At 34.0% G+C, this 24,452-nt stretch overlaps 1 protein-coding gene across 1 annotated transcript in view; it reads right to left on the bottom strand.

Moving 5' to 3' along the window:
- PTPN4 (protein tyrosine phosphatase, non-receptor type 4 (megakaryocyte)) overlaps positions 1-24,452 on the bottom strand; it is a 154,624-nt gene that overhangs the window by 23,552 nt on the left and 106,620 nt on the right. The window contains exons 14-19 of the mRNA XM_004674719.2: positions 18,867-18,992; positions 16,674-16,832; positions 6,444-6,603; positions 2,985-3,068; positions 2,839-2,895; positions 750-906 (exon numbers count right to left, since the gene is read on the bottom strand). Coding sequence (XP_004674776.1) covers positions 750-906; positions 2,839-2,895; positions 2,985-3,068; positions 6,444-6,603; positions 16,674-16,832; positions 18,867-18,992 — 743 coding nt within the window. The remainder of the gene's footprint in view (positions 1-749; positions 907-2,838; positions 2,896-2,984; positions 3,069-6,443; positions 6,604-16,673; positions 16,833-18,866; positions 18,993-24,452) is intronic.

Genomic DNA, 24,452 nt, shown 5'->3' with positions numbered 1-24,452 from the left:
GCTAGTGAAAGCACAGAAAGGGTCACAGAAAAAAATATTTGACTAGCTTGCTTGGCATTTTCTACAAGAAAACAAAACTCAAAATTATTATTCAACAAGTATTATTAAGTACCTACTACTTACTAGACTAGAGGGTGGTGGAGGCTATTTTGATTACAGTAGTTAAGAAGGTCTTCCTGAGGGCTCAATCTTAGCAGATAACTGAATGAAGGAAGAAATAAGTCTTACAGAATTAAGAGGAGTGTTGCAGGCCGAAGGAACAAAGGCTATATTCGAGGATAGTAAAAAGACTCATAGGGCCCTCCCTGGTGGCACAGTGGGTTAAAGCACAGCACTGAGAATCTAAAGCCACTTCCGCATGAGTTCGATTCCTGCCTGCCCTGGAGGTGACCACATGGCGCGGCAGACCTCTCCTGACCCGCCCGCTGCTCCCCTCAGCAGTGTACTTTGTCGATCTGCCTGTTCTGTTCCCCACTCTGTCTCTGGTGAAGCCACTCACCGCCCCTGAGCCTCTGGCCTGTACCCCAGTTCTGTATGCACAAATAAATAAATCTTTAAAAAAAAAGACTCATAGGAAGGGGCACCAAATATTTGACTTTTGCTCCAGGTATGGTTGCAAGCCACTTTGCTTTAAGCATGAAACCACCATGACATAATTTATGCTCTAAAAACTCATGCTGCCTGCTGTGTCTAGTAATAATTAATAATGAATTATGAAAAATATCCAATATGCTACATAGATTACTTACCGTTAGGCCGAACTAAAAGCACAAGTTCCCCAGAATGTCTCTCACAACTAGCTTTAATAAACAGGACAACCTGATCGTGGGTATGTTCCGCAATATCCCGACCATTGATCAGTACAACCTGGTCCCCTTCATTCAATCGAGGGACACAGAGGTCAGCCTGTAATGCAATGCAAATAAGGTCTGAGATGGTACATTGTATTCTGAAGTAAAGCGCAGGAATCAGCAGAACAACAAATACTACAGAAAAGCATCTTGTAATCATCTGCTTTTAAAAAAGAAATTTGGTTTTTCCATGAAGATACTATTTTCCCTATCTGTCCTGCTACATGTCTAGACATCCAGGTAAGACTAGTAGTGTCAAGGTGCATATACACAGGAGACCCTCACAGTTCAGATCAGTTCAAATCAGTTACGGTATACCATTTACCTAAATAACACCATTCTCCCAATAACATGGTTCAGATTTCAGTTTCTGTGATCTATTAATTGAGAAAAATTGTGTAAAGAACATACTTTGCTACTAGCTCATCAGTCTACAAACTACAGAAATAACAGAGACACATCATTATGGGTGATGAATCACATTATTTCTTTCAAAGTCTTTTGGTGATCTGTCACTGTGCTTCTGTTTATCAGTATATGCAGAGACAGAAAAGCAGGTACTTGTGTTGCTTACTTATCTACCAGTAATAAACCCATGTAAAAATGGGCATAAAAGAGGGAACATTAGGGTTTAAAATTTAAATTGTAGCAAAGAAACAAAAAGTGATAGTGCAAGTGAAATTCTAATTGAACATAAATGGAGTTACAGAAGATAGAGTGGATGATGGAAACATGAACACTACTACTGTTTGAGACACTAGTTATAAAGAAAAGAATTTCATGAAAGAGAACTTATTTATTGACATAAATGAGAACCATAGCTGTGATGAGAACAAAGAGGGTGGTGGCAAAGATCTTTAAGGAGACATTTTTGTAATATTTACCAGTGTAAGAAAGAAAATTCTCATTCCATTTTAGGCGCTAAAAGAAGGAGACAGGTACTATTTAAATTACTGCTGATAAGCTTTCACTTGATTCCCAATGGAATATTCATATTGAAGAAACAGAGGTAAAAGAGTGACTGATGATTTTTTAAATTCTTGCCAGATATCAGACTGCATCCTTGTCCTTGAATTTTGTGAGGTACCTCTATATACAGTTCTATGATAAATTTTGGATTTATGCTTAAGCCAGAGATATTCCATAAGTATCCTGTTATTGCAACCAACAAAGTCCTTAAGAAGCAGAATGAAAACTATGTATTATGAAATCCTTGATCAATACTGATTATGATCTACAAACCAACTTTGAGGTTGCTGCAAAGTACTAAATAAGTATAAATATCTTTCTCTCTGACTGCTGGTTCATGCCCTTTCTTAGGCATAGAGGATTAAATCATAAAAGGTACTGATTGAAAATCCTTGAAGATCATTTAGATAAGAAAAATCAAAGTTGACAACAATATATATATATAGGAATTCTGAGTAATATTTGTTAGGTATAAGAGCAATAAAGCACCACAATTAATTAAAAATTGTCCTTATATTAAACAGAAAGTTCACAAATGCTAAAGATGAATGGTAAGTACATTAAAACATAACATGTTTTCTCTACTTTCCTCGTTTAGACTGTAACTAGGCTTAAAATATTGTCCACTGGTTATCATTTCTGTGTAAAGTAGAATTTTAAGACAAAAGTAGGCAAAGCAAATGTAGATAAGAAATTCTAAGTGAAAAAACAAGCAAACAAGAAAGCAAAACAAAACGTACCTTTTCTCAGCTTTGTGGTTAAAAGAATAATGATGATAAAATCTGTTAACACTTTTGGAAGCACTATAAGTCAGAAATAGCTACTTTGCAAAATATAGACAAGGAATAAATAAAAAAACTAAATTCCCAACAATTTAAGTGATTCAATCAACAACTTTTGACTCTTTTAAAATTAAATTTAAAAGATTAAATTTCTTCCTTTACTTAAACTAATAAAATACAAGATAGTACATATTCTTGAAAATAGAGATTTTACTTGCAAGATTTAGAAAACTCACAGGTGTTCCTGGAGCTACTCGGGACACAATCACAGGCATTTTCTGATCATAACCTCCCTTAAAGCAAAGCAGATAAACACAGTCAAATACTACCAAAGTTGGAATATTTTTACTGTAAAATTTAATACAAATTAATTCTAGATTACCTTTACATTGAATCCAAATCTTCCATTTTCATCGGGCTTCATTCTGATTAGAACTAGATTATCATGTGGAATACCTCCATTAGGCTTAAAAAGACAAAAATAAGTAACTTTTAATTTTAACTATAGTTTATCCTTCAACTAAATATACATGAAGCATGCTTTTGTATGTTAATATTATTTGTAGTATACCAAGAATCATAATTCTAAATAAAATGTTGATTCAGGGAAGTAAGCTTCAACTAATCACCTGCAATTAAATTAATTTCTTATACTTTCTTGCCACCATATGCGAGGCTAAAAGTGGGAAGAGGAACACGTTGTGATAATTAATATCTTAATATCCCTAGAACCTGGATTAAGCTTTGTAGATAGCAAGTACTCATAAATGTTGGATGAATTCACATTACTACTCTGCTTTTTAAAAAGTTTTTGAGGGCCTTCCCTGGTGGCTAAGGGTTAAAGTGCAATACTACGGAGCTAGCCTAGCCCGAGGCAGCCCCAGCCCTGAGCAGCTAAAGCATGAGTTGGATCCCCAGCCAGGAAGCTGACCCCCATGGTGCAGCAGACCTCAACTGTCTCACCCACTGCTCCCCTCAGCAGTGTACTTCATAGATCTGCCTGTTCTGCTCCCCACTCTGTCTCTGGTGAGTCCTCTCACTGCCCCTGCACCTCTGGCCTGTACCATAGTTTTATATGCACAAATAAGTTAATCTTTAAAAATAAAATAAAAACAGCTTTTTGAGATATTCGCATACCATACAGATGACCCATTTAGGGGTATAGTATCCTACTCTATCACAGGGTTGTAGAAATATCACTACCATTTAATTTTAGAGCATTTTCATCATTACCCTCAAAAACCCAATACTACCCTCCCTCCCCCGCCAGTGGTGCAAAGGGTTAGGACTCAGCATTGAAAGCTAACACAGCTGCTTCAGTGCGAGTTCTATGCATTGCCCCAAAGGTGGCCCACATGGTGCGGCAGACCTCTCCTGACCCGCCTACTGTGCCCCTCAGCAGTGTACCTCATTCATCTGCCTATTCTGCTCCCCACTCTGTCTCTGATGAAGCCTCTCACTGCCCCAGCACCTCTGCCTTATCCCCCAATTCTGTATGCATAAATAAATAAATCTTAAAAACAAACAAAAAACCCCACTACCATTTGTAGTCATTCCCCATTCCTTAAATCCTATTCAACCTTAGACTGAGACTATTCTGGATATTTCACATATATGAAACCTACAACACATGTTCATTGCTACTGACTTATTCACTTAACATGTTTTACACCCGCTCTTGAAAAACTAGCTAATTCTCACTGATCATTCAAGACACAACTCAGAAATGATCATTTCTGAGACGTGTTCCCTAAAGTCCACTTTTAAATTAGTTATTTTCATATCTGATTCCCTATAATCACTTCTAATTATAGAATTTTTATTACTGTCCAATTGTTTTCCTTTTTGGCTTTAGATTCCATCCCTCTTCCACACTCAAGGAAGTTATAGTAATTTTCTACTCTTTTGCACTATCCATTTCTCCTGTTCTTTTAAGAAATAACCTTATTTCTTTCTCCATTAAAAAAAAAAAAAAGCCTGAAATTCACATCTACTTTTCTCTCCTTTTTCTTGCTGTTAAACTTCTTGAAAGAGTTGTCCATAAATGTTGTTTCTATTTCTTCTAACTTCATCATCCTAGAGTCAAGCTATTTTCCCAGCCAGAACTGCTATACCCTAAGGCCATAAAAGACATTCACATTACTAATGCAGCATTCAGTTCTCCTCCCTCTTCTTACTTGACTTATCAATAACATCTGACAGAGTTGGTCACTATCTCTGTTCTTACAGCCAGATGTCTACTTTTAGTTGCCAAAGATGCAGACCTCTCAGTCTGAATCTTCTCAGGTTCTTTTGCTGGTATTTTTCATTTCCTTCATATTTACAATTTGGAAGATCAAAGGCTCAATTTCTAGAACACTTAGGTATCTATACATATCACACAAACTTGATGCTTTCTTTCTTTCTCGTGGTTTAAAATGTTGTCTATATGTCATCAACTCTCAGTATTGTAACCATAGTGATTCCCCGGTGTTCCCTGACCACGTCAGTCATACGCCTACTTTTGTGCCTACTATTCACTCAGCTTCCTGCTCTTCCACTAAATATCTACATGGCTAATCACTGAGTTCATCCCCAGCTGACACTTTCTAAAATTACAGCACTCTACTTTGAAATTTCTGCTTTATTTCTTTTCCCTGGCATTTATACTAGCTAATATGATAAATATGTGCATTATTTACTTTCTTTACTGCTAGTCTTGCCCTTATTCCTAACATATAAGTTCTTTGAAAGCAGAATGATTTGTTCTTTCTCATTTTATTCCATTATACCACCAGAGTCTATAACTTTGCATGGTACATACAAATACTCAGTAATGTTGGATGAATGAACAAACAAAATAAGCTAGAAACTATTGAACTTTGTATTCCTACTATCCAATAAAGTACCTTGAACACAGATTTCAATAACTGTGAACCAGTTACTAAATGCATGAAGTAATGATGCATGAGAATCACCACAGGGTGGCGCTAAAGTTGTCATTTATTGTTGGAAAGCATCTGATTTATTTCTCATGTGTCTGTGGTGGTGGAACAGTAAGAATGGGAGAATACAGTGGCCACCTCTTACTTTTCAATTTTAGATAATATGGAGGGCTATGGGTGAATAAAATCAAGAGAACTTCAAGTACAATAGCCAACAGAAACTTTTTGTGCTGAATGCTATTAATACCTGCTCTGGATCTCTATTCCTGTATTTTATTTCATTCCCTGACATACCTTCAATGTTTCCTAAAATCTACCCTATTTTTGTCTGCCTTTATACTTCTTCGTGAACACAGTAGCTTCATAACATTTATTGGCAATCTTACTTTTGGCTTATTACATCTACTTGAGAAAGCAATGAATATTCATAAACCAAAAGATTCCAATAATTAACAATTTGTGGTGGTAAAAGCACCAACTCTAAGAAAATGTACCAAGATAAATCCTAACTATATTTTGTACAACAGAGAACGATCATGTATTCCAAGGACATGTACTTACTTTCTAAACCGTGATGAAAATTCTAAGTTCTTTGAGTTCAATGAAATATATAAAATATGTAGTAAAATTAATGGTATTAAACTGATTACTAGCATTAGTCTTGCTTATGTGTGTTTTACAAGACTGCATCACTTAAGTTTATCATAGAGTAACTTCTAGAACATTTAAACAGTGACAATAAAAGTGAATACGTGATAAGAGGCTCATAACAATGGATAATTTGTGAGCAGATATAAGGTAAAAAAAAGAAAGTTTGGTAGTATAATTTACAGATAAAACATGCCAACACACAAAAGAAATGTCATTAATGATTAAAAAATTTCAAAAACGTGAAAGTCTTTGAAGAAACTACTTACGGTAGATTTTTCAGGGGAAGATGGAACATCAAATGTTTCACTGATACTGTTTTCCAGATCTTGTTGAGAATGTGAACAATGAATTTGGTTCCAACTGTTTTTCTTTGATTGTTTGGGTGGTAAAGCTGGAGGTTGTCCATCTCCAGGGGTCTCTGGTGATCTAGATAGGAAAAAAGGGGGAAAATTATTTCAGAAGTTGTCTTAATTGAAACAAGGAAAATAAGAACCTGTTTTTTAAGGTTCTCAGTGGAATCATGGGTACTTAAGAAAAAAAGCAGGTAAAGAAATCAGAATGGAGAGATGAGTCATTTCACAGCTAAAACACCTGGGACAGTCTAGAGAATGTTAACGACTGGCCCAATGTATTTAAAAATAAAACATGATTAATGAAAGTAATGACTTCAACAGTGCAACAAGAATTAGAATCTGAGAAAGGGTGCTGAGATCATGTAAGAGACAACTGGATAAGAAACAGCCAGAATATGAGTCAGGGAGAGGAAACAAATGTAAAATTAATATTAGAGAGCCTCAAATTTATAGCGGTGGTACAGAAAGCTAGGTGTGACAGGGTAAGTTCAAGCTAAAAACTGTAGCTAGCTAGTTTTCTTTCTTTTTCTTTTTCTTGTTTTATATTGAAGCCTCTAAGAACACACACATAGCATAAGCAGTAAAACTGTGAGTTTTCCACCAAAGGCCAGAAGGGGCAATGAAGTGGTTCAACTTGTATCTGAGGAAGAGCTGAACAATGGAAGTTGTAATTTAGGAGACTAGACAAGGGGAAAATGGTTCTTAATAAGAGCACTGATCATAATTAGGCTTATTTAGATTAATTAGACCCTTTGATATGGCAAGAGGGCCTTCTGGGAAGGAAATAAATGAATGACTGTCCCACTACCAGATGACAGATAAGAGAGTTGGTAGATGTTTTATGACTGCTGCTATGGTAATCAGGTACAGATTTCATCTTTTTCTGCTTATTTTTGTTAACTGACACCAGATACCTAACAAACAAGCTGCAATTTTTTGAGGAAGTGAAACTGTATCATGGTCAAAAATTATTCTCTATTCCTCTCTGGTCGACAAGCAGGCTTGGACATGTGACTTGAAGTCTGAGTAAAAGTGGTAATTATCACTTCTGAAAAGAAGCCATAAGAAACAGCTTATTTTTCTCTTTTTCATTGGTCATGAGGCTAGCAGTCATGATCAAAGTGGGGATTTCTGTTAGACTGGGTAAAGAAATGAAGATAAAAATGGAGCAGATGCAGTTGCTATATAATGTATATAAATGTAATAAAGAAAGCATCTGTTCTATAACACTGTAGGTGGGGTAGTTTGCTACTGAAGCATGAGGTAGCCCAAGATAACTGACACAGTGATTACTGACAGAATAATTTCTGGAGATCTATGTCCTCCCTTGGAAGATAAGCTGAGAACAAACTTAGAGGTTTGCAACTAAATACATGATACAGACGTGGATAGACAAGAATCTAATGCCAAGGAAATCAGTTAGGATTAATGATGAGTGGTGTATCTGTATTGTCTTTCAGGGAGGTTTCTCCTGGGACAGAATATAGGTAGTCTTTTGAAGATTTTATAATCTAGGGTAAAATGTAATAAGGAAGCAAATAATGCCTACATGGCTTTCTATGCAGAAATCTTATGGGCACAAAATGCTCTAAATTGTTACATCTATAAGGGCTGCGTTAAAAATTCCACATCTCCTTTTTTAGCAAAAATTCTTTGAGTTCTACCCTGATGGCCAGAGTTTTATGTCACAAACATAATAGTTTTATTCTGCTTGTTCCAATTGCCAAGGACCTAAGCCACTAAGACCCAATACATTCAAGTACTTTGGTTTAGAAAGATTCCCACAGGTCAGAATAGATTATGTACCTCAACCATGGACTAAAGAAAGGAATTAAAGCAGATAAAGATGGACATTCGTTGCAGAGCCGCACAGATGAGAGTTTTAAAAAGCAGTTGTTCAAAAGCACCCATGGTTTTTGCAAAAGCCAGAAGTCACTGTATACCACATATTCACCAAGCAACAGGTCTCAGCCCCTGTTTAGGACTAAGTTTAACCACACAGAAAGATGAATAGAAACTAGAAACTGCTTCCTATTCTTCACACAGGAAACATTTAGTTTCCACACTAAGGGAAAGTAGAAGGTTAAGACCAGATCAGAATGGACTCCGAGCAACTTTTTTTATTCTTGGTCCAGCTAACATCTCAATATATTGCCAAAATATAAAACATGAACAAACTCAGGTTGCCCAATCTGCAGTGCAATCCCAGTGCCAAACCCATGGGTTAGGCAAACCAGTGGAAATGTCCGGTTATAAGAGAGGGTCAGTATCGACATTATAGGATATTTTGTTGAAATTTGGCTTCACCTGAAATTTTGATTTAGGAATTGCACATAAATAGTTTTTTTTAAAAAAAAAAAAAAGTGGTGCTTTTCATGCACTTGTGATTAGAAATCAGTTTTAGAGTAGTGGTTGCAAAATCATGGCTTGTGTGAGTCAATTCTGACCAACATATATTTGGTCTACTACTGTTTGTGTAAAATGTAAAAATGACTACATTTTAAAAATGACAAACAAATCTAGATTTCCAGAATGAGAAATCTGGAAAGAACTGTCCTGCATTATAAGTTGTCAACCACTGGACAAAGTCAAGCTGTAGTTGCTGTTGCCTTCAGACAGGTCACGAATATTCCAGTGTCCAGTGTTACTTGCCAGACTCCAGTGGGTATTTGAGTATAACTTGTCCTTAAAACATTCAAAGTTATCAGGAAGATAGAGAGAGGATGATAGCTCAACAATACAGACTTGGGTTGGGATTTAAGTAAAAAATCTAAAGAAGAAGTGAGGAGACTGCATGCAGACTAAGAGGCTTAGACAAAACACAGCACAGGAAGGGACAATACAAGTTTGGATTTTAGCAAAGGAATAACCTAACTTCTCTGATTGCTTTATGTAGCTTTCGTTTTAAATTACCTTCTCAGACTCCCAAGGACAGGCTTTCCCGATCCCCTTAGGTTAGGTGTGGGGAGCTGTTACCATCAAATTATATATTCTTCCGATAATCCCCTATTTCCAAATTTAAAACAAAACTCCTATTTATCAGTCAACTAAATAATCTCTGCTGTGGAGTGAATTCAGTTTAGTAAAAAAGAAATTTATTAATGAGGTCATTCAGAGCCAAAGAGAACCTGAGCACAGAAACCATTATCAAGGAAACCATTATCATATTTTTCTGAGTGACTGATTCTCCTGACCTTGAAGTTTTGGCCTCCCTTTATATAGCTATGCTGCATGCACAAAAAGAAGACACAATAGCTTTTTTTGCTAGCAGAGGAAAGAAGACATTTAGTTAATTATATTTTCAGTTAAATAAAGGAAGTTGCTTTCTAATATAAAAAGTTAATTGATAAAGAAGAAACACTGTTCATAACTTGAATGCAATCCCTGGATTGTACAGAGCTAATATTGCCAGAGATATCTGTGCTTGGGAAGATGTAAGGACCAAAGGTTATTTGAATAGCTTATCCTGAAAGTCCCTATAGACATGAGGGCCTACTCAGGAATTTTGCACTCCTTCCAATAACTCACAAATATGACAGAGGATGAGATATCTGCACTTTCTGAACGTTTCTTGTCAGAGAATTTTTCACAGTGAACAAAAGTTATTGTTCTGCTGACTCAGTCTCCAGAGGTAGCCCTGGCAGGAAAGGTGGACATATTCCAACATAGTAAAATGCAGTTTTCTTTTCTTGATCCACTGTTTCCTTTCCCTTTCTCTCTCCACATACCACACACACACACACAGTGTATAAAAGTAACCAAGGATGTAATAGCTTTCTGAAATTTATTTTTTTTTGGCAATTACATCTTTAAAATGTTTTCCAAAGTTTAATCTAATTTACTATAACAAATAACTTTCTTCTGCGTAGCTAATGTAAAGATATAATAGGCACTCACGCAAACAATTACCTTGGAAGATGAATTTCATAGGTAAACCATATACTAGAATTAGAAATTATAATATATGTCACAAAAAAAAATCATGTCACTAAATAGCTCAATTCTAAAAAAAGATACTTTTTTAAGCCTCCAAAACCCAAAAATAAAAACAATAGCCAAATATAACTGATACTAAAGAGAGGCAGTGTAGTAAAAGACAGGCCCATTAGAAATATTTAGCACCCCAAGAGAAGGGACCTACAGAGCTAAAGAAAAATCAGCATTTAATCAGGTGGTTTAAACAAAATTAGGAAAACAAAAAGAACCAGGGATTAGGGCTTTGACTAGGGTCTTACAAATAAAGCTAATCATTTAACTTTAAAATGGCAACTAGGAAAGACCTGTTGGTTATAGGGAGAGTACAGAAAAAAATGTAATCCCAGAGGGATTGTTTTAGTCACTTATAAAAAAAAAATGAGAATGGTAAAGATTCAAACTTTCATTGAAACATAATGTTTATAAGATTAGAAATCAAAAATCAAATTCTTGGAAGACATTAATACAAGCCTAACAGGAATGAAGGAATGATACCTTCCTTTAAAAACTCTTCTTAAAAGAAAAAAAAACTTAAAAAATATGTATTATTTGTAATTGAAGCAACACTGTATTATAACATTACAAGATTCAAATGTTTATCATTGGGAGTGAACGTGTATATACCACATGGGTTCACTACTTAAAAGTCCTACCTTTCATCATACATTTTTCCCCCTTTTCTTGATTTACCATTTGGTAACCCATTAACTTACAGTTAAAACTTTAATTTGGAAAAATGCTTACTTCCTAAGAGTTATGTTTCATTCAACTACAATCGTTGGTACCATTTGAGTCTTTAACCCTATTATATTTATGTTACATAAGATACAGATAAATTGTGGTTCAATATTTTGGTTTCTTGACACTTTGGCAAACTTATAGTAATACTCTTATTGCTAATAAATAATATAATAATATTTAAATATAGAATATTGAAAAGTAAACAACCACCAAACTGAAAAGATTCTGCACAACTAAAGAAACTATCAGCATGACAAAATGACACCCAACTGAATGGAAGAAAACATTTGTACATCGTATGTCTAACAAATGGCTGATATTGAAGATAAAGAACTCATAAAACTCAGCAACAAAGAAATAACTAGAGTTAGACCCTTCCCCAAAGAAGAAACATCTACCATATTGTCTAGAAAATTGACTCGTAGGTATCTGCATGAAGAATTTTAAAAAAAAAGAAAGAAAGAAAACCACACTTAACTCAAAGGGACATTTACACCCCTGCTTTTGTTACAGCACTGTTTACAATAGCCAGATAATGAAAACAACCTAATTGCCCAAAGGACAAAGGAGTGGACTAGGAAAATGTGGTATATACACAGAATGGAATACTACTTGGCTATATAAAAAGAGATGAACTCTTGCCATTTGTAACAATGTGACTGGAAGATAATATAAGAGATAGAAGTAAAAAAGGAGAAAGGCAACTATCACTTATAGGAGATATAAGTAACAAAGAGAAAGAGAAATACGATTTTATATATTGCAATTAAAATGTACATATTGGGCCCTCCCTGGTGGAGCAACGGGTAAGGCCACAGCATTGCAAGCTAGCTGCAGCTGCTTCGGTGCGAGTTCTGTCCCCAGCCCCAGAGGTGACCCACATGGCACAGCAGACCTCTCCTGACCCACCCACTGCTACCCTCGGCGGTGTATTTCCTCCATCAGCCTGTTCTGCTCCCCACTCTGTCTCTGGTGAATCCTCTCACCACCCCTGCACCTCTGCCCTGTCCCCAGTTTTGTATGCATAAATAAATAAATCTTTTTTAAAAAATGTACATATTAACTCCCAGGGGTATTATTAATAACAATGAAAATGTCACACTATCTTACCAGAAGGAATATATTACAGAATCAAGGTCCCAGACTGAGACTCCTGTTTTCAACTAAACTTCAGGTCCCTAATCTTAGCTCCCAAATGTAAGTAAGGAGACTTTTGCCAGAGATGGATGGAGGTAAGTACACTGCAGATATAGTTGCCCAAGACCTGCCATGCGTCTTGCTGTCACAAGTGTGGCATATAAAACGATGCATCCTCTAAGTCCCTATGACTTCATACCTCCTTCTATCACATCCTTCATTGATTCCTTTAGTTTGATGTAGGAAAGAAGCCTAGTATTTACAAAGGCCATAATATATTGCTAGACTTAAAAAAAATGGCATGAGTTGTGGTTAAGCTAGATCTGCAACAATTATCTGTGCCAATAGTTCAGAGAACAGGAGGAACAAAAAGCTTTGAAGACTAAACAAAAAGAATTAATGAGGCCTGGATAAAGTTATAGTGACTCATTAGATAAGACTAGAATTGGATAGTCCATGAAAGTGCCTTAGGGAAATGTATCTTAATACTTGGGGATTATGAAGTCTGCATACAATCTCCTGTGGTAAGGAACCTAAGGATAAAGTTAAGAATTTCGGAAATTTCTCATTATGTTCAACCAGATAGCTAGATTTCAACTACATTGACAAATAAATGATTGATACTTACTTAAAAGTTGCCTGTATATTATACCTAAGGCATAAATCAAAAAGGTTATATAATTAGTATAGTTACTTTCTCTGTACTCAACTATACTTAGAATAGTTTATAGAACTAAAATTCAAGTCTTCCTACCTGAGCTATCTATCAGAGCTTTGTATCCAGGACAAAACTTTATTGGATGTTTATTTTTGTTTTATTCTGCAACTTAGAGAAGTATCTTGCAACTTGAAATCCATAGATTTTTAGTTTTACATTGGCCAAATGTGGAAAGAATTCAGACAATACACTGGATCAAATACAGATCATTTCAATATATATTTAAGTGGATCTTGAAATCACCTCCCAGTTCCCACAAACCCTATACATCCTCTTCTTCTTTTTCTTTTTTTTTGGAGTGAACCGCTTCCCTTTTTCTGAGTGAGTACAGGTACTTTGAGGTGAAATCTGAGTTCTGATTTCAATCACTGAGTAATGTCTCCTGCTGCACATGCAGAAACACAACTTGCAGTGTGTTTATTTTGTGAACAAACAGGAAATTGTGCTGTTTGATAAAACATGTGAGTTAAATCGTCAAATTTTTGTCCTATTATGATTATACATTAAATTCATGCATTTATTATGCATTAAAGATAGCAATAGAGAGCTATTGCTCTCTATACACGTGCGAAATAATTTGTTTTCACTGCTGTTGTTGAAGTATTTGTGATGACATTTAAGGCTGACTGGAATGAAATTAGGTTTGACCACTAGATTAGTGACTGATAATTGATGAACAAATTTTTAACTCTTTAATAATATATTGATCTGTTGACAGCAAAGTGCACTTAAATGTAATATTTTCATCATGCGTTCTTCACTTAATATTTTCAAGTTGTGAAAAATTAGAAAGTTATTTGTGAGTAAAAAAGAAAAAACCAAACAGACAAACAAAAACCACTGATAGGAAAGTTGGGTATTGGAACACTTTTAATTATATTCCCATTGTGCTTTTCTTATCTAAAAGTTAACACTGGCTATAATGTGTCCATGAAAAAGTATTTATGCTTTACATTATAATCCCTATATATAAAATGGGGATTGTAATTTAAAAAATGCACATTAGAGCTACATAGACACTTCCCAAAAGAAAGCACAGAGATGGCCAATGGGAACATGAAAAAAAATTTCAATACTGCTTATCGCGAGTAAAATGCAAATCAAAACCACAACGAGCCACCACTGCACACTTGTGAGAATGGCCCATATCAAAACGAACAAGTGCTGGTGAGCTGTCGAGAAAAAGGAACCCTCTATACAAGGCTGCTGTTGGGAATGTAGACTGATCCAAACCTATGGAGGTTTCCCAAAATAATATAAGATCTGACATATGACCTAGCAATTCCACTCTTAAGTATCTATTGAAGAATATAAAAACGCTGACTCAAAAGGCAATAAGCACTCCCATGTTCAAAGCAGCACTATTTACAAAATGAAACTTACCTAAGCCCAAAAAGTTGTGGAGTGTGTGTGTGTGTGTGTGTGTATGTGTATATACATATATATGCACATATACTGATACTGATATATATATATATACATATATAATATAAAATACAACTCAACTATCAAAAGATAAACTTTTAACATTGTGACAATATGGATGGACCTGGAGGGTATTAAACTAAGTGATATAATGCAGAAGGAGAAAGACAAATGCCAAATGGTTTCGCTGGAATACAGAGAAACAAAACAAAGGGCTAGATAAGACCAAACCGATCGCAACCCCTAGAAATCTGACAGTAGGAGAGGCTACATGAAGGGGAAAGGGAGAGGTGAGAACAAAGCTTGGTGGAGCACAGTGGAGTATGTTGGAGGACTGTGGGTGTGTTGGTGGTGAGAGTGATATGGTAACACCTAAAAGGGAAAACCTACACTTCTAAAACACAGATGATGTTGTGAACCAGTACTAGCTCAATAAAAAACAAATAAATAGAGGATTATGTAACTTTCCTATTTCACTGAGATCTGTTGAACAGGATAGTAGTTCATAGTCATCCTATTCCAATTCAAAAATAAGAATATGAAAAAGCTGGCTGCAAATAATACAAGTTATTATTAACCAGTTTACCACGAAGCTTATCTTTTCAGAATTTAATTATTCCTCAGTGTGAAACTAGCTGAATTCCAAATGTAGTGTTACATATTTAAAACTGAATGCACATAAGTTCCATAAAATACATGTCCAAGGAGAAGGATACAGGCATTTGAAATTCTTTCCCCCTAGAAAGGGGAAGAAAACTTTGCATAGTTCCAATTCATTTTGACCCTGATTCTCCATTTTCATTCAGGAAGACAGAGTAAATGTTATTTTGAGGAGGTAAATGATTTTTTATGAATCTATAAAAGGTACAAATAGAAAATATTCAATTCTGTATGTATGGGTCTCTCTATGAAGAGTCATTCAAAAGATAGATTAAAGTAGGTTGGGTATACCCTGGGAGTTATGTATTTTTTGTTCTAGAGTTGGTTTTTGTATGCGTTGAAAGTTTAAGACTTTTAAATTTAATCAATCAACATTTCAAATATGTCCTTAATAGCTATACCTACTGACGTTTCAGAATTAGGGAGAAAATGCTTATAATCAAACTGAAACACAAATTTTGGAAACATAACTTCTTAAAATAATAAAATACTAAATTTCCATTAATCCTATCTTCTGTCAGCTCATCTCTCACAGGAATTACTGTGCAACTATACCTTCCCTATTCCTGTATATCAGTATGCTTACTAACTTATATTTACTAAGTGGTCTTTCACTTGCTCAGTAGCTTCACCATTGTTGCTTGGTAGTCCACCAAGGATAATCACGGCTCTTACATATCAACTTGAATTTTTCCAGATCATCTGTAATTGCTTTTAAGACCACTTAATCTATTCTTCCATCCACCATCACTCTCAGACTCACCTTTTCTTTAGCTCCAGTCACATTTACTATATCATATATCTTTGCCTCTTTAATAATAATGAAGCTTCTTATATCTTGTCATGTATTTTACTTTTTTTCTAATTCACATGCTATTTTTACTTGTATTTGGTGTAAATGCATTATACAAACCAACAAATGCAGACAATGCACACTAATATGAGGGTAAATATTAAACTGAAGGGGTATAAATACTAGCTTATGAAACTGAATTTATGTATCATTAATAATATGAAATAGAGGTGAATTTTAGAAAAAGTGTACATGTTTTCTGTAATTTATTTTCAGTGTGAAGGTCATCTTACTTAGTTCCTCCCTGCTACATAATTTTCACAGTACTATCTATTCATCCTTCTCAGGCTCCTTTCCTGAAAATGCAAAGAGAACTCTACCTCTCAACACCATATGGCCTGTCCCATCTGCAAATATCGGCAGACATATCTAAGTGTATCTACTGAAAGCCCAAGAACATACTGAGTTCACAAATAATAATAGTGATACGGGAAGTGAGAGGAGAGTGTTGTGGGGATTAAGTCTGAAAGCACAAAAACCCTCAGAGGTAAACAAGCACATTTACAAAACACGTAATTTCAAAAGTGTTGCATACATAAAATCTTCTTCCTAAACCTAATTACACAAATTATTCAAATATAGCAACTGGAGGTATTATTACTTATGCGACAAACTAAATGAAAGAAGGTCTTACGGTGATGATTCCAGAACGATGCTATTAGCTTGTGTTGAGGATGGAGATCTGTGATTTATAAATACTTCACTTGGGGAAGTATGAACCATGTGGTCTACTAAATGACCAACTGAAGATGGTCGCAACCGGGCTCCCTCTTGTGTGAATGCAGAATTTCGACTATATGAAAAGAGAAAAATGGATTAAAATGTTTTTGATTCATTTTTTAGTGTCTTAATCATATGATTATATTAGAAAGAGGGTGTGTGCTTAAGACTACCTACAATGACAAGCTCAAAGATAGTGTAATGTAAACATATAACACAGAACAGGAAGTCAGAGATCTGAACTGTAGTCAACAATCTACAGCAAAAATACTACCTATTCATCTAACAATCTCTCTACTGACCTTAATGTTTCCAGGTTTTAGTCACTACATTTTTAGGTATTAATTAGTATCCATAAAACAAAGAGCTAGAGTAATTTAGAAATATCTTCTGACCTATTGTTAAAAATTACTTTTAATTCTTATGAGCATTTTTAATTATGGCATTTTAATTCCTAAGAATAAATACTGAGTACCATACTTCCATTCTCATAAGTGCCATAAGAATTACTATTGTCACTCCAAGTATTAATTACAGTAGTTAACATCTGAGCACTTAATATGTATCAAAGCATTGGTCTAAATATTTTTACATATACCACCTCATTTAACCCTCATAACAATACTGTAAGACACTATTATTATAATTTTGTAGATGAGGAAAATGGAAGTAAGAGATTAACTTGCTCTAAGTTTGAACATCCAGTGATTCCAGTGCATGTTTTTAACCGCACTCTGTATGGTCTCTTCAGAATTTAGAAAAAATCATGTTTTTCTGATTATATCTAAAATGATTTCATTAACCAGAAATTTTAATCAATTCATTATCTCAGTCATCTATGGAAATAACTGACTGAATCACCTGGTTGTAATTCCTTGTTTTCCCTAACTTCCTATAATTGTTTTAACGTTGCTGATAACAAATGGAGAAATGAGACCCAAAAAGAAGATTCTAGATTTTCTTCAAATAAACTGATAAGTCTTTAAATATATGAAATCTTTTGCTTTAGCGATCTACAGTCATAAACTTTTGGATAGTTTTCTAGTATTAAGGAAGGAACCTAGGTATTGGGTAATGGTCTGTGAACCAAACTGTTTATGCAGTTATGCAAACTGTTTACTTCTAATTCAATAAAAGCTTACTCCTGGGCTTACAAACACCCAACAGTGACACAATGACACGAAATTTTAGAATTTCATGTACATTCATCAAACATTAATGTGTAAAAGTTATTTCTAAAAGAAGGCCTTCTTCAAATATTATATTCCATGCCAATATTCAAATATCTTCCATGTCAATCTTTTGAACTAATGAGATCTGCCAATATACTGACATATATTTACTATTGTTTTAATTGCATACATGTAACATCATATGCAATATAGCAGTCTTATGTTATATAATATATAGTATATAAAATGAGTATATATGATATATAACTATATAATTTTATCTACATATAGTTTACATGCAAGACATATTCTAATATGATAAAATGAAAGAACATTTTTGGCCAGTCCATGTCTATTACCTTCCTATTATTAACTATATTAAAGTGCACAGACAGCTTTTGTGAGAAATAATAGAATGAAGTACACACAGTAAGTGTTGAATAGCATATTGCTTTTTAGCATCACTATAGCCAAACTTGCCAGAAATGATACTGAAAATCCCTTTATTTGGCTATAGAAATTGACACTGCAATGAGTGGGGGGCAGCAGCTTCAGTAAGACACTTAGATTTTCAAAGAATACATGCTACCCTACAAATTCTGTTTGTGATGTTTTATACATAGAAAAGATTTCACCAACAAGAACCATATTTCCAGATACAAAATCTACCAATAGATACTGATCTATTCAATAACTGGCTAGGAGCTCTTATATGCAAGACCAAGCAGTGAGCAAACTTGTGCAATGCTCTACTTCTTCATCCCCTAAGGCTATTCCACATATGCACTGAGCTACATACAGCTAAATAATTCTTGGAGCAATAAAAATCATGTCTGACCAAAAGATTTAAACTTTACATATTTTGATGTTAAGGTAATGAAAACACATAGTGAACTTAATAGGAAAATGTACACCTGATGTTCATATGTACTTACTGATTAGGAGTCCCGGGTGGAGATCGTGATGGAAGGCTTTGTGTTTCTAATCTGTCATCAGATACTGAATTTCTGCTTACTACTTCCCAATCCATTAATTTCCGTACTAAAGGCTTACTTGGGGATCTGCAGAAATAATTTAAATAACATGTAAGAAAAAAAAAATTAATACCCCCAACAATGAAACCAAATCTTAGAATTTGTTTTAGTCAGGTATCTGACTGAGTAAACATAAAAATATACTTATAAGAAGTCAACACATCTGCAGGCTATTTATCAAGTAATTTCCTAAGAAAATACATTTCCTTTATATGAAGGTTCAAGTAAGGAAAAGCTAGAAATAGGGAAGAAGAGAAAAGGAGAAGAAACAACAAAAGACAAAGGGAAAAAAGTGACGGAACAGTTGATTACCAAATGTTTTCCCAGGTATTGTTAACATTGTAGATGTTGCCTAATCCTACTTCAGAGTTTTGAGGATTATAGATTATTTTGGGACTAAGGAAACAATTCCTAGCAAATTACTGATAAGTCCTGAATGTCCTTAAATCTAAACTGATCCCCTGCCTCAATGAGAACAAGGCAAAAAATAAAATTACATCTTATTTCCCATTTTTATACATAGTAGGCGCCTGTGGATTTTGCACTTCACAAAAAGTGGAAGAAGTTTCACTAGTCTGTCTCATGATAGGAAATAGAATATGTTTTCTTATCTATTTATGTATCACAAGCTAATCTCGTGATAAATATGAGAACTAAGTGACTTTTTCAAAAAATATTGATCTTTGTAGAGATTAAAATCTCTTAGAATTTAGGTAAATTATCAACAAAAGCATTTCCTTATTCACAAATTCTGATAATAGCCAACTTCATTAAAGAGATGATATCTATGCATGCTTTTTGCATGCAGAATTAAAAAGGCTAATAGTGAAGCTATTTATATAAAAATATATACCTTAATTAAAATATTAAATACATTATTTTTAAAATAAAACAAAAAATACATATAATAAATCATCTTGTAAATGAGTACTTTTATACTTAGCAATAAATCCACTGAAGCACATAGCTATATACTAGACCCCCAAAGATGTTAACACTGACCAAGAATACATAATAAAATTTATGTGCATAATAGGAAGCACTAAAATAATTATCAATAGGGATCCTGATTCCTAGCTTTGATCTTCCACTAGACCACACATTTAGGTTTCTACATCTAAATTTTTAAGTGTGGTGCTGAAGCCCTTCCCTACCTCCTGAATCTCATGATTTATGAATATCAACATTTTCAGGGCAATGGATTATTCAATTAATTTTACTAAACCACAAGTAACTTAAATTACTTATGAAGTGCTTATCATTTCATGTGATCACAGCCAAAACCTTTTTAGTTTGGCCTAATGCCTCTTATTTTAAAAACATTTAACATTTCCTATACAGATAATTATTGATTAAAACATGCACTGGCTCAGGCTACCTTTTACAAAGTCAGTGAATTAAAAATGATTTAGCATGAATGTCTCCCACTATCAAATTACAGGGCTTCTGATTTGCAGACAACTCAGGAGAGCAACTAGTATGACCTCCTCATACAGTAGTGCAGACATTCTTCAGGCACAATAAAGTGAGAATAAACTATATTACTTTAGCATTAGATTTTTTAAAATGAAGTACGGATTATAAAAAGAAACTGTAGCATTTATGGCTTCTCTATCAATGTTAATTCTTAATGTCAAAACTTATTTTTTAGCATATAAAAGGCTATAAAATATAAATGTAACAGTATCCACTAACTATAGTCAGCAGACCAACTACTTTCATTTTCTAAGAGAAAAAGTCATTTGAAGGCAGAAAATATCCAGTATACTCACCTCGCATAAAGATTCAGAACACTTTGCTACTGTTGATAATTGAACATGGTTGGAAAGACTTCGCATTTAAAAATTGAATTTCAGCTATATTATTTTATTAACAGTTTTAACCTCAGAGACCCACCCACTCAAACTTGCTGTCTATGTTTCCTGTTACGTGTGGAAATTTCGGAGAAAAAAATACCACACTTTCAATGTGTTTGCAATGTGGTAAATTTATTTTGTTTTTACCACGGTACTTTATTTTTCTGTTGTAAGAAAACATTCTTTTGCTTTCTTCTTCGATATTATAAGATATTATAAGACAATTGAAACAATGTTGATGTGATGTAGCAGAAAAATAAATGTGCCTATTATGGCTGAAAGAACACACCTTATATGAAAAGTCTAAGGTGAAATCTTTTCTACTTATATTGCCAACTAAAATACCAAGAAGTGGAAGAGAACGCTAGAATTCACTAATACTTTAAGGAATAACTTAATTATTTCTGAAATTTTTAGAGCATTTCAGTGGACAAGAATAAGGTCATCTTCATAAGACTGATAGATCATAAAAACAATTCCAGGAATACTTAAATCATTCTGAGCTAGCAGTAACATTACAATAGTACTACTAAAATTTTGTCTAGCTGATGACTTCTTATTTCAAGGAGGTTTCATACAATTCCAGCATAAAGAAAAAGGAAAGTTATCTGGAATAGAGCATACCAGAATTATTAGCTCTACTATTTATTGAATAATATATTTGTTTATTTACTTTATAAAATAATCAATGTTAAACAATTTCACATTTAATAAGGCATATATGAATAGACTTAGAGATGTAAATATTTGCCTATTTCTCAAAATATTAAATTATTAGATTTTAACATTTAGTTATTTGTATGTGATATCAATATTTATGTATAAATATGAAATTTGGTATATTAGGACATTACACTATAGTAAAATTAGTTACCAGATAAGAAGTATGGTAAGTTTATAAATATCAAGCAAGTAAAAGTTAGGCTTACTATTAGGAAAGTAAGACATGTAGACATTTTGTTAGGATGCAGCAAATACTAAGTATCAGAAAAGTATCATTTTTAAGTTTTTCCTTATCATTTGTTTTATTCATTTATTTTAATAATTTATTTATTCAATTAGTTGTGGTAACATTAGGACCCTCCTCATCAGGTCTCACCGCTATTTTTGCCACTAAATCACCCATAGTACATTATACTTCCTTCCCTCTTTGTTTCTATCTCTCCTTCACCCACTGCTTCCTTTAAATGCTTCAGTGGTAAAGACAGTTTTCAGAGGTTTTTAAGGCTGCCTCTCTTTGCTTCTAGTTCGGTTTCTCCTATATTCCACATAATATTGAAGACACCATCTGGTATTTATCTTTATTTTTCTGATTAATTTCACTTAGTCTTCTCTCTTCCATCTTATCCACATTGTTGGAAAAGGGCATCAGTTTATCTTTTTTGATTGCTAACTGATTTGAACTAGTCTGAAATGAGGGCTGCAAATAAGATACAGTACTAACAACTAAAACATGAATATGTACCACATCTTCTGTTTCACTTATCTGTTTTAGGAAATGTAGTTTGTCTCGCTATGTTGGCTATTATACCTACTGCTTCTATGAACAGTGGGGTACAGGTTTCCTTTTGATTTAGTGTTTTTGTATTTCTGGGGTAGATACATAGGAATAGAAATGATGGGTCATATCATAAGGCAGATCTATTTTCAGTCCTTAGAGAAAGCACCGCCCCGCTTTCTACAGAGCTGGGCCAGCCTACATTCCTATCTTCAGTGTAAGAGACTGCCTTTTCTCCACACATCCTTGCTAGCACTTGTTTCTGGTCATTTTGGTATGGGCCATTCTCCCTGGTGTAAGGTGGTATCTCCCTGTGGCTTTAATTTGCATTTCCCTGATGGTAAGTGATGATGAATATTTCTTCATGGGCTTATTGGTTATGTTTATTTTGATTTGAAAAAGTCTAAAAGGAGGTTGCAAACAAAATATAGTACTCACAACTAACACACATATTTAAATAAAAATAATAAAGTTAATAAGAACTAAGCATTTCTTTCAAAAGAGTATCACAAGGAAAACAAGTTTTAAATTAACATTTTCTGTGTATTTTACCATTGTACAGGTCCTTAGTACTTTCTCACTAGAAACAAGAACATCTAAAATTGTAAAAGGGAGAATTCTGAATGATTTCAGAATTCTATTGCGGTAGGTATTTCTGGGCTTTCTTTTAATCTCCCTTCTGATATAGTCAAGATATTAAAATGACACCAAGACTTACACTGAATACAGAAAGATAAAAATTTCCCTTATAAATCTAAACATAAGACATAATAATTAATTTTAAGTTTTAAAATAAATGCTGAACATTTAATTATATCATTTAACTTCAAGTAAGCTTGTTACAACAAAATGATACAGTCCTACTAGCTAAATCCTTCCTGTTATGGGGCATATTCATTGATAGTTCTTTGAAGGTCACTGCAAACACCTACAAACATGTTTCAATTTTTTGTTTCAAAAGTTCTTACTCACAAAGGACTGATATTATTATTTACTATTTATTTTTATAAGCAGTCAGGGAGTAGTACTGACACAATCTCAGATAGCGTCAGCAGTGACTTAGACTTGGCAGGGAGAGACAGGGTGAAAGGAAAAATCATAAAGTTAAATCTGCAGTGTAGGGTTGAAAGATTTATTCTATAAAGATTTATTGTCCTTATCAGTGATTCTAGATATAACATCAAAGAAAATGCCTATGGTATACTGGCACATTCTCACTTGTAAGTGATTAAAGCAAACAACCAAAAATCTGAAACAGTTTTTAAAATCAAAAGTACACAGACATAATACGCATGGCAAAAGTTTGAACAGTACATGCCAAAACACTTTTAAATACCTGCACTGTGCTTGTTTTTTGTTTTTTTTTTTTATGTTATCTGGCATTGTTAAGAGTTTTTTAAAAATACTGATTATTGCTTAAACAAATAGAAAAAACAAACAAACAAAGCAACTTCTACTTTTGGAGGAAAGCAAAAACCCACAAAACTCTTTTACTCCAGAAACATAAAGCAGAAAGTTCTTTTTGACAAAAACTAAAAGCAAAATTCTCTTCCATTTAAGAAAACTATTGCCTCCATGGGCAGTAGATACTAACTACATAAATTCTTTAAGGACTTAACACCTTGTTTAAGCCATTCAAACTGAAAACAAATTAATTCATTTAAAAAAAAACCACCTACCATATTCCACATATTACTCTGCGTTACTAGTGAATAAAACAATCAAACAAATCATCATCCCTATCCATTAAAAATTTGTCCTTTCCCCTATATTCTTTGTCTGCTTTATGTCACTCAAATACAACAGTCTGTCTATATAATCCTGTCTCAAACATACCTATATCCAATTCGTCCACAACTTTTGCATAGTTAGACTACCAACTTGTGTCACAAATTCATTTCCTCTTTTCTATTGAACCACCATATTTTAGTTCAGACCTTGTTATTATTATTTGGATTACTACAATAACCTTACAATTGTTCTCTGGATACCCAGCCTTTATTTGCTAATCTATGCTTTACCCATGTGCATAAAATTATCTTCTAAAACAAATCTGATCACATCAGTTTATAGGGGAAAAACAAATCTGACATATAACAAAAAGTGAAGCTAATAAATAAATGGTATCTAAAC

The sequence above is a fragment of the Condylura cristata genome, unplaced genomic scaffold, assembly GCF_000260355.1.
Source record: "Condylura cristata isolate star-nosed mole 26May11 unplaced genomic scaffold, ConCri1.0 scaffold00002, whole genome shotgun sequence".
NCBI lineage: Eukaryota > Metazoa > Chordata > Mammalia > Eulipotyphla > Talpidae > Condylura > Condylura cristata.
The sequence above is the reverse complement of the archived record's forward strand: the minus strand, read 5'-3'. Positions and strand labels throughout refer to the sequence as shown.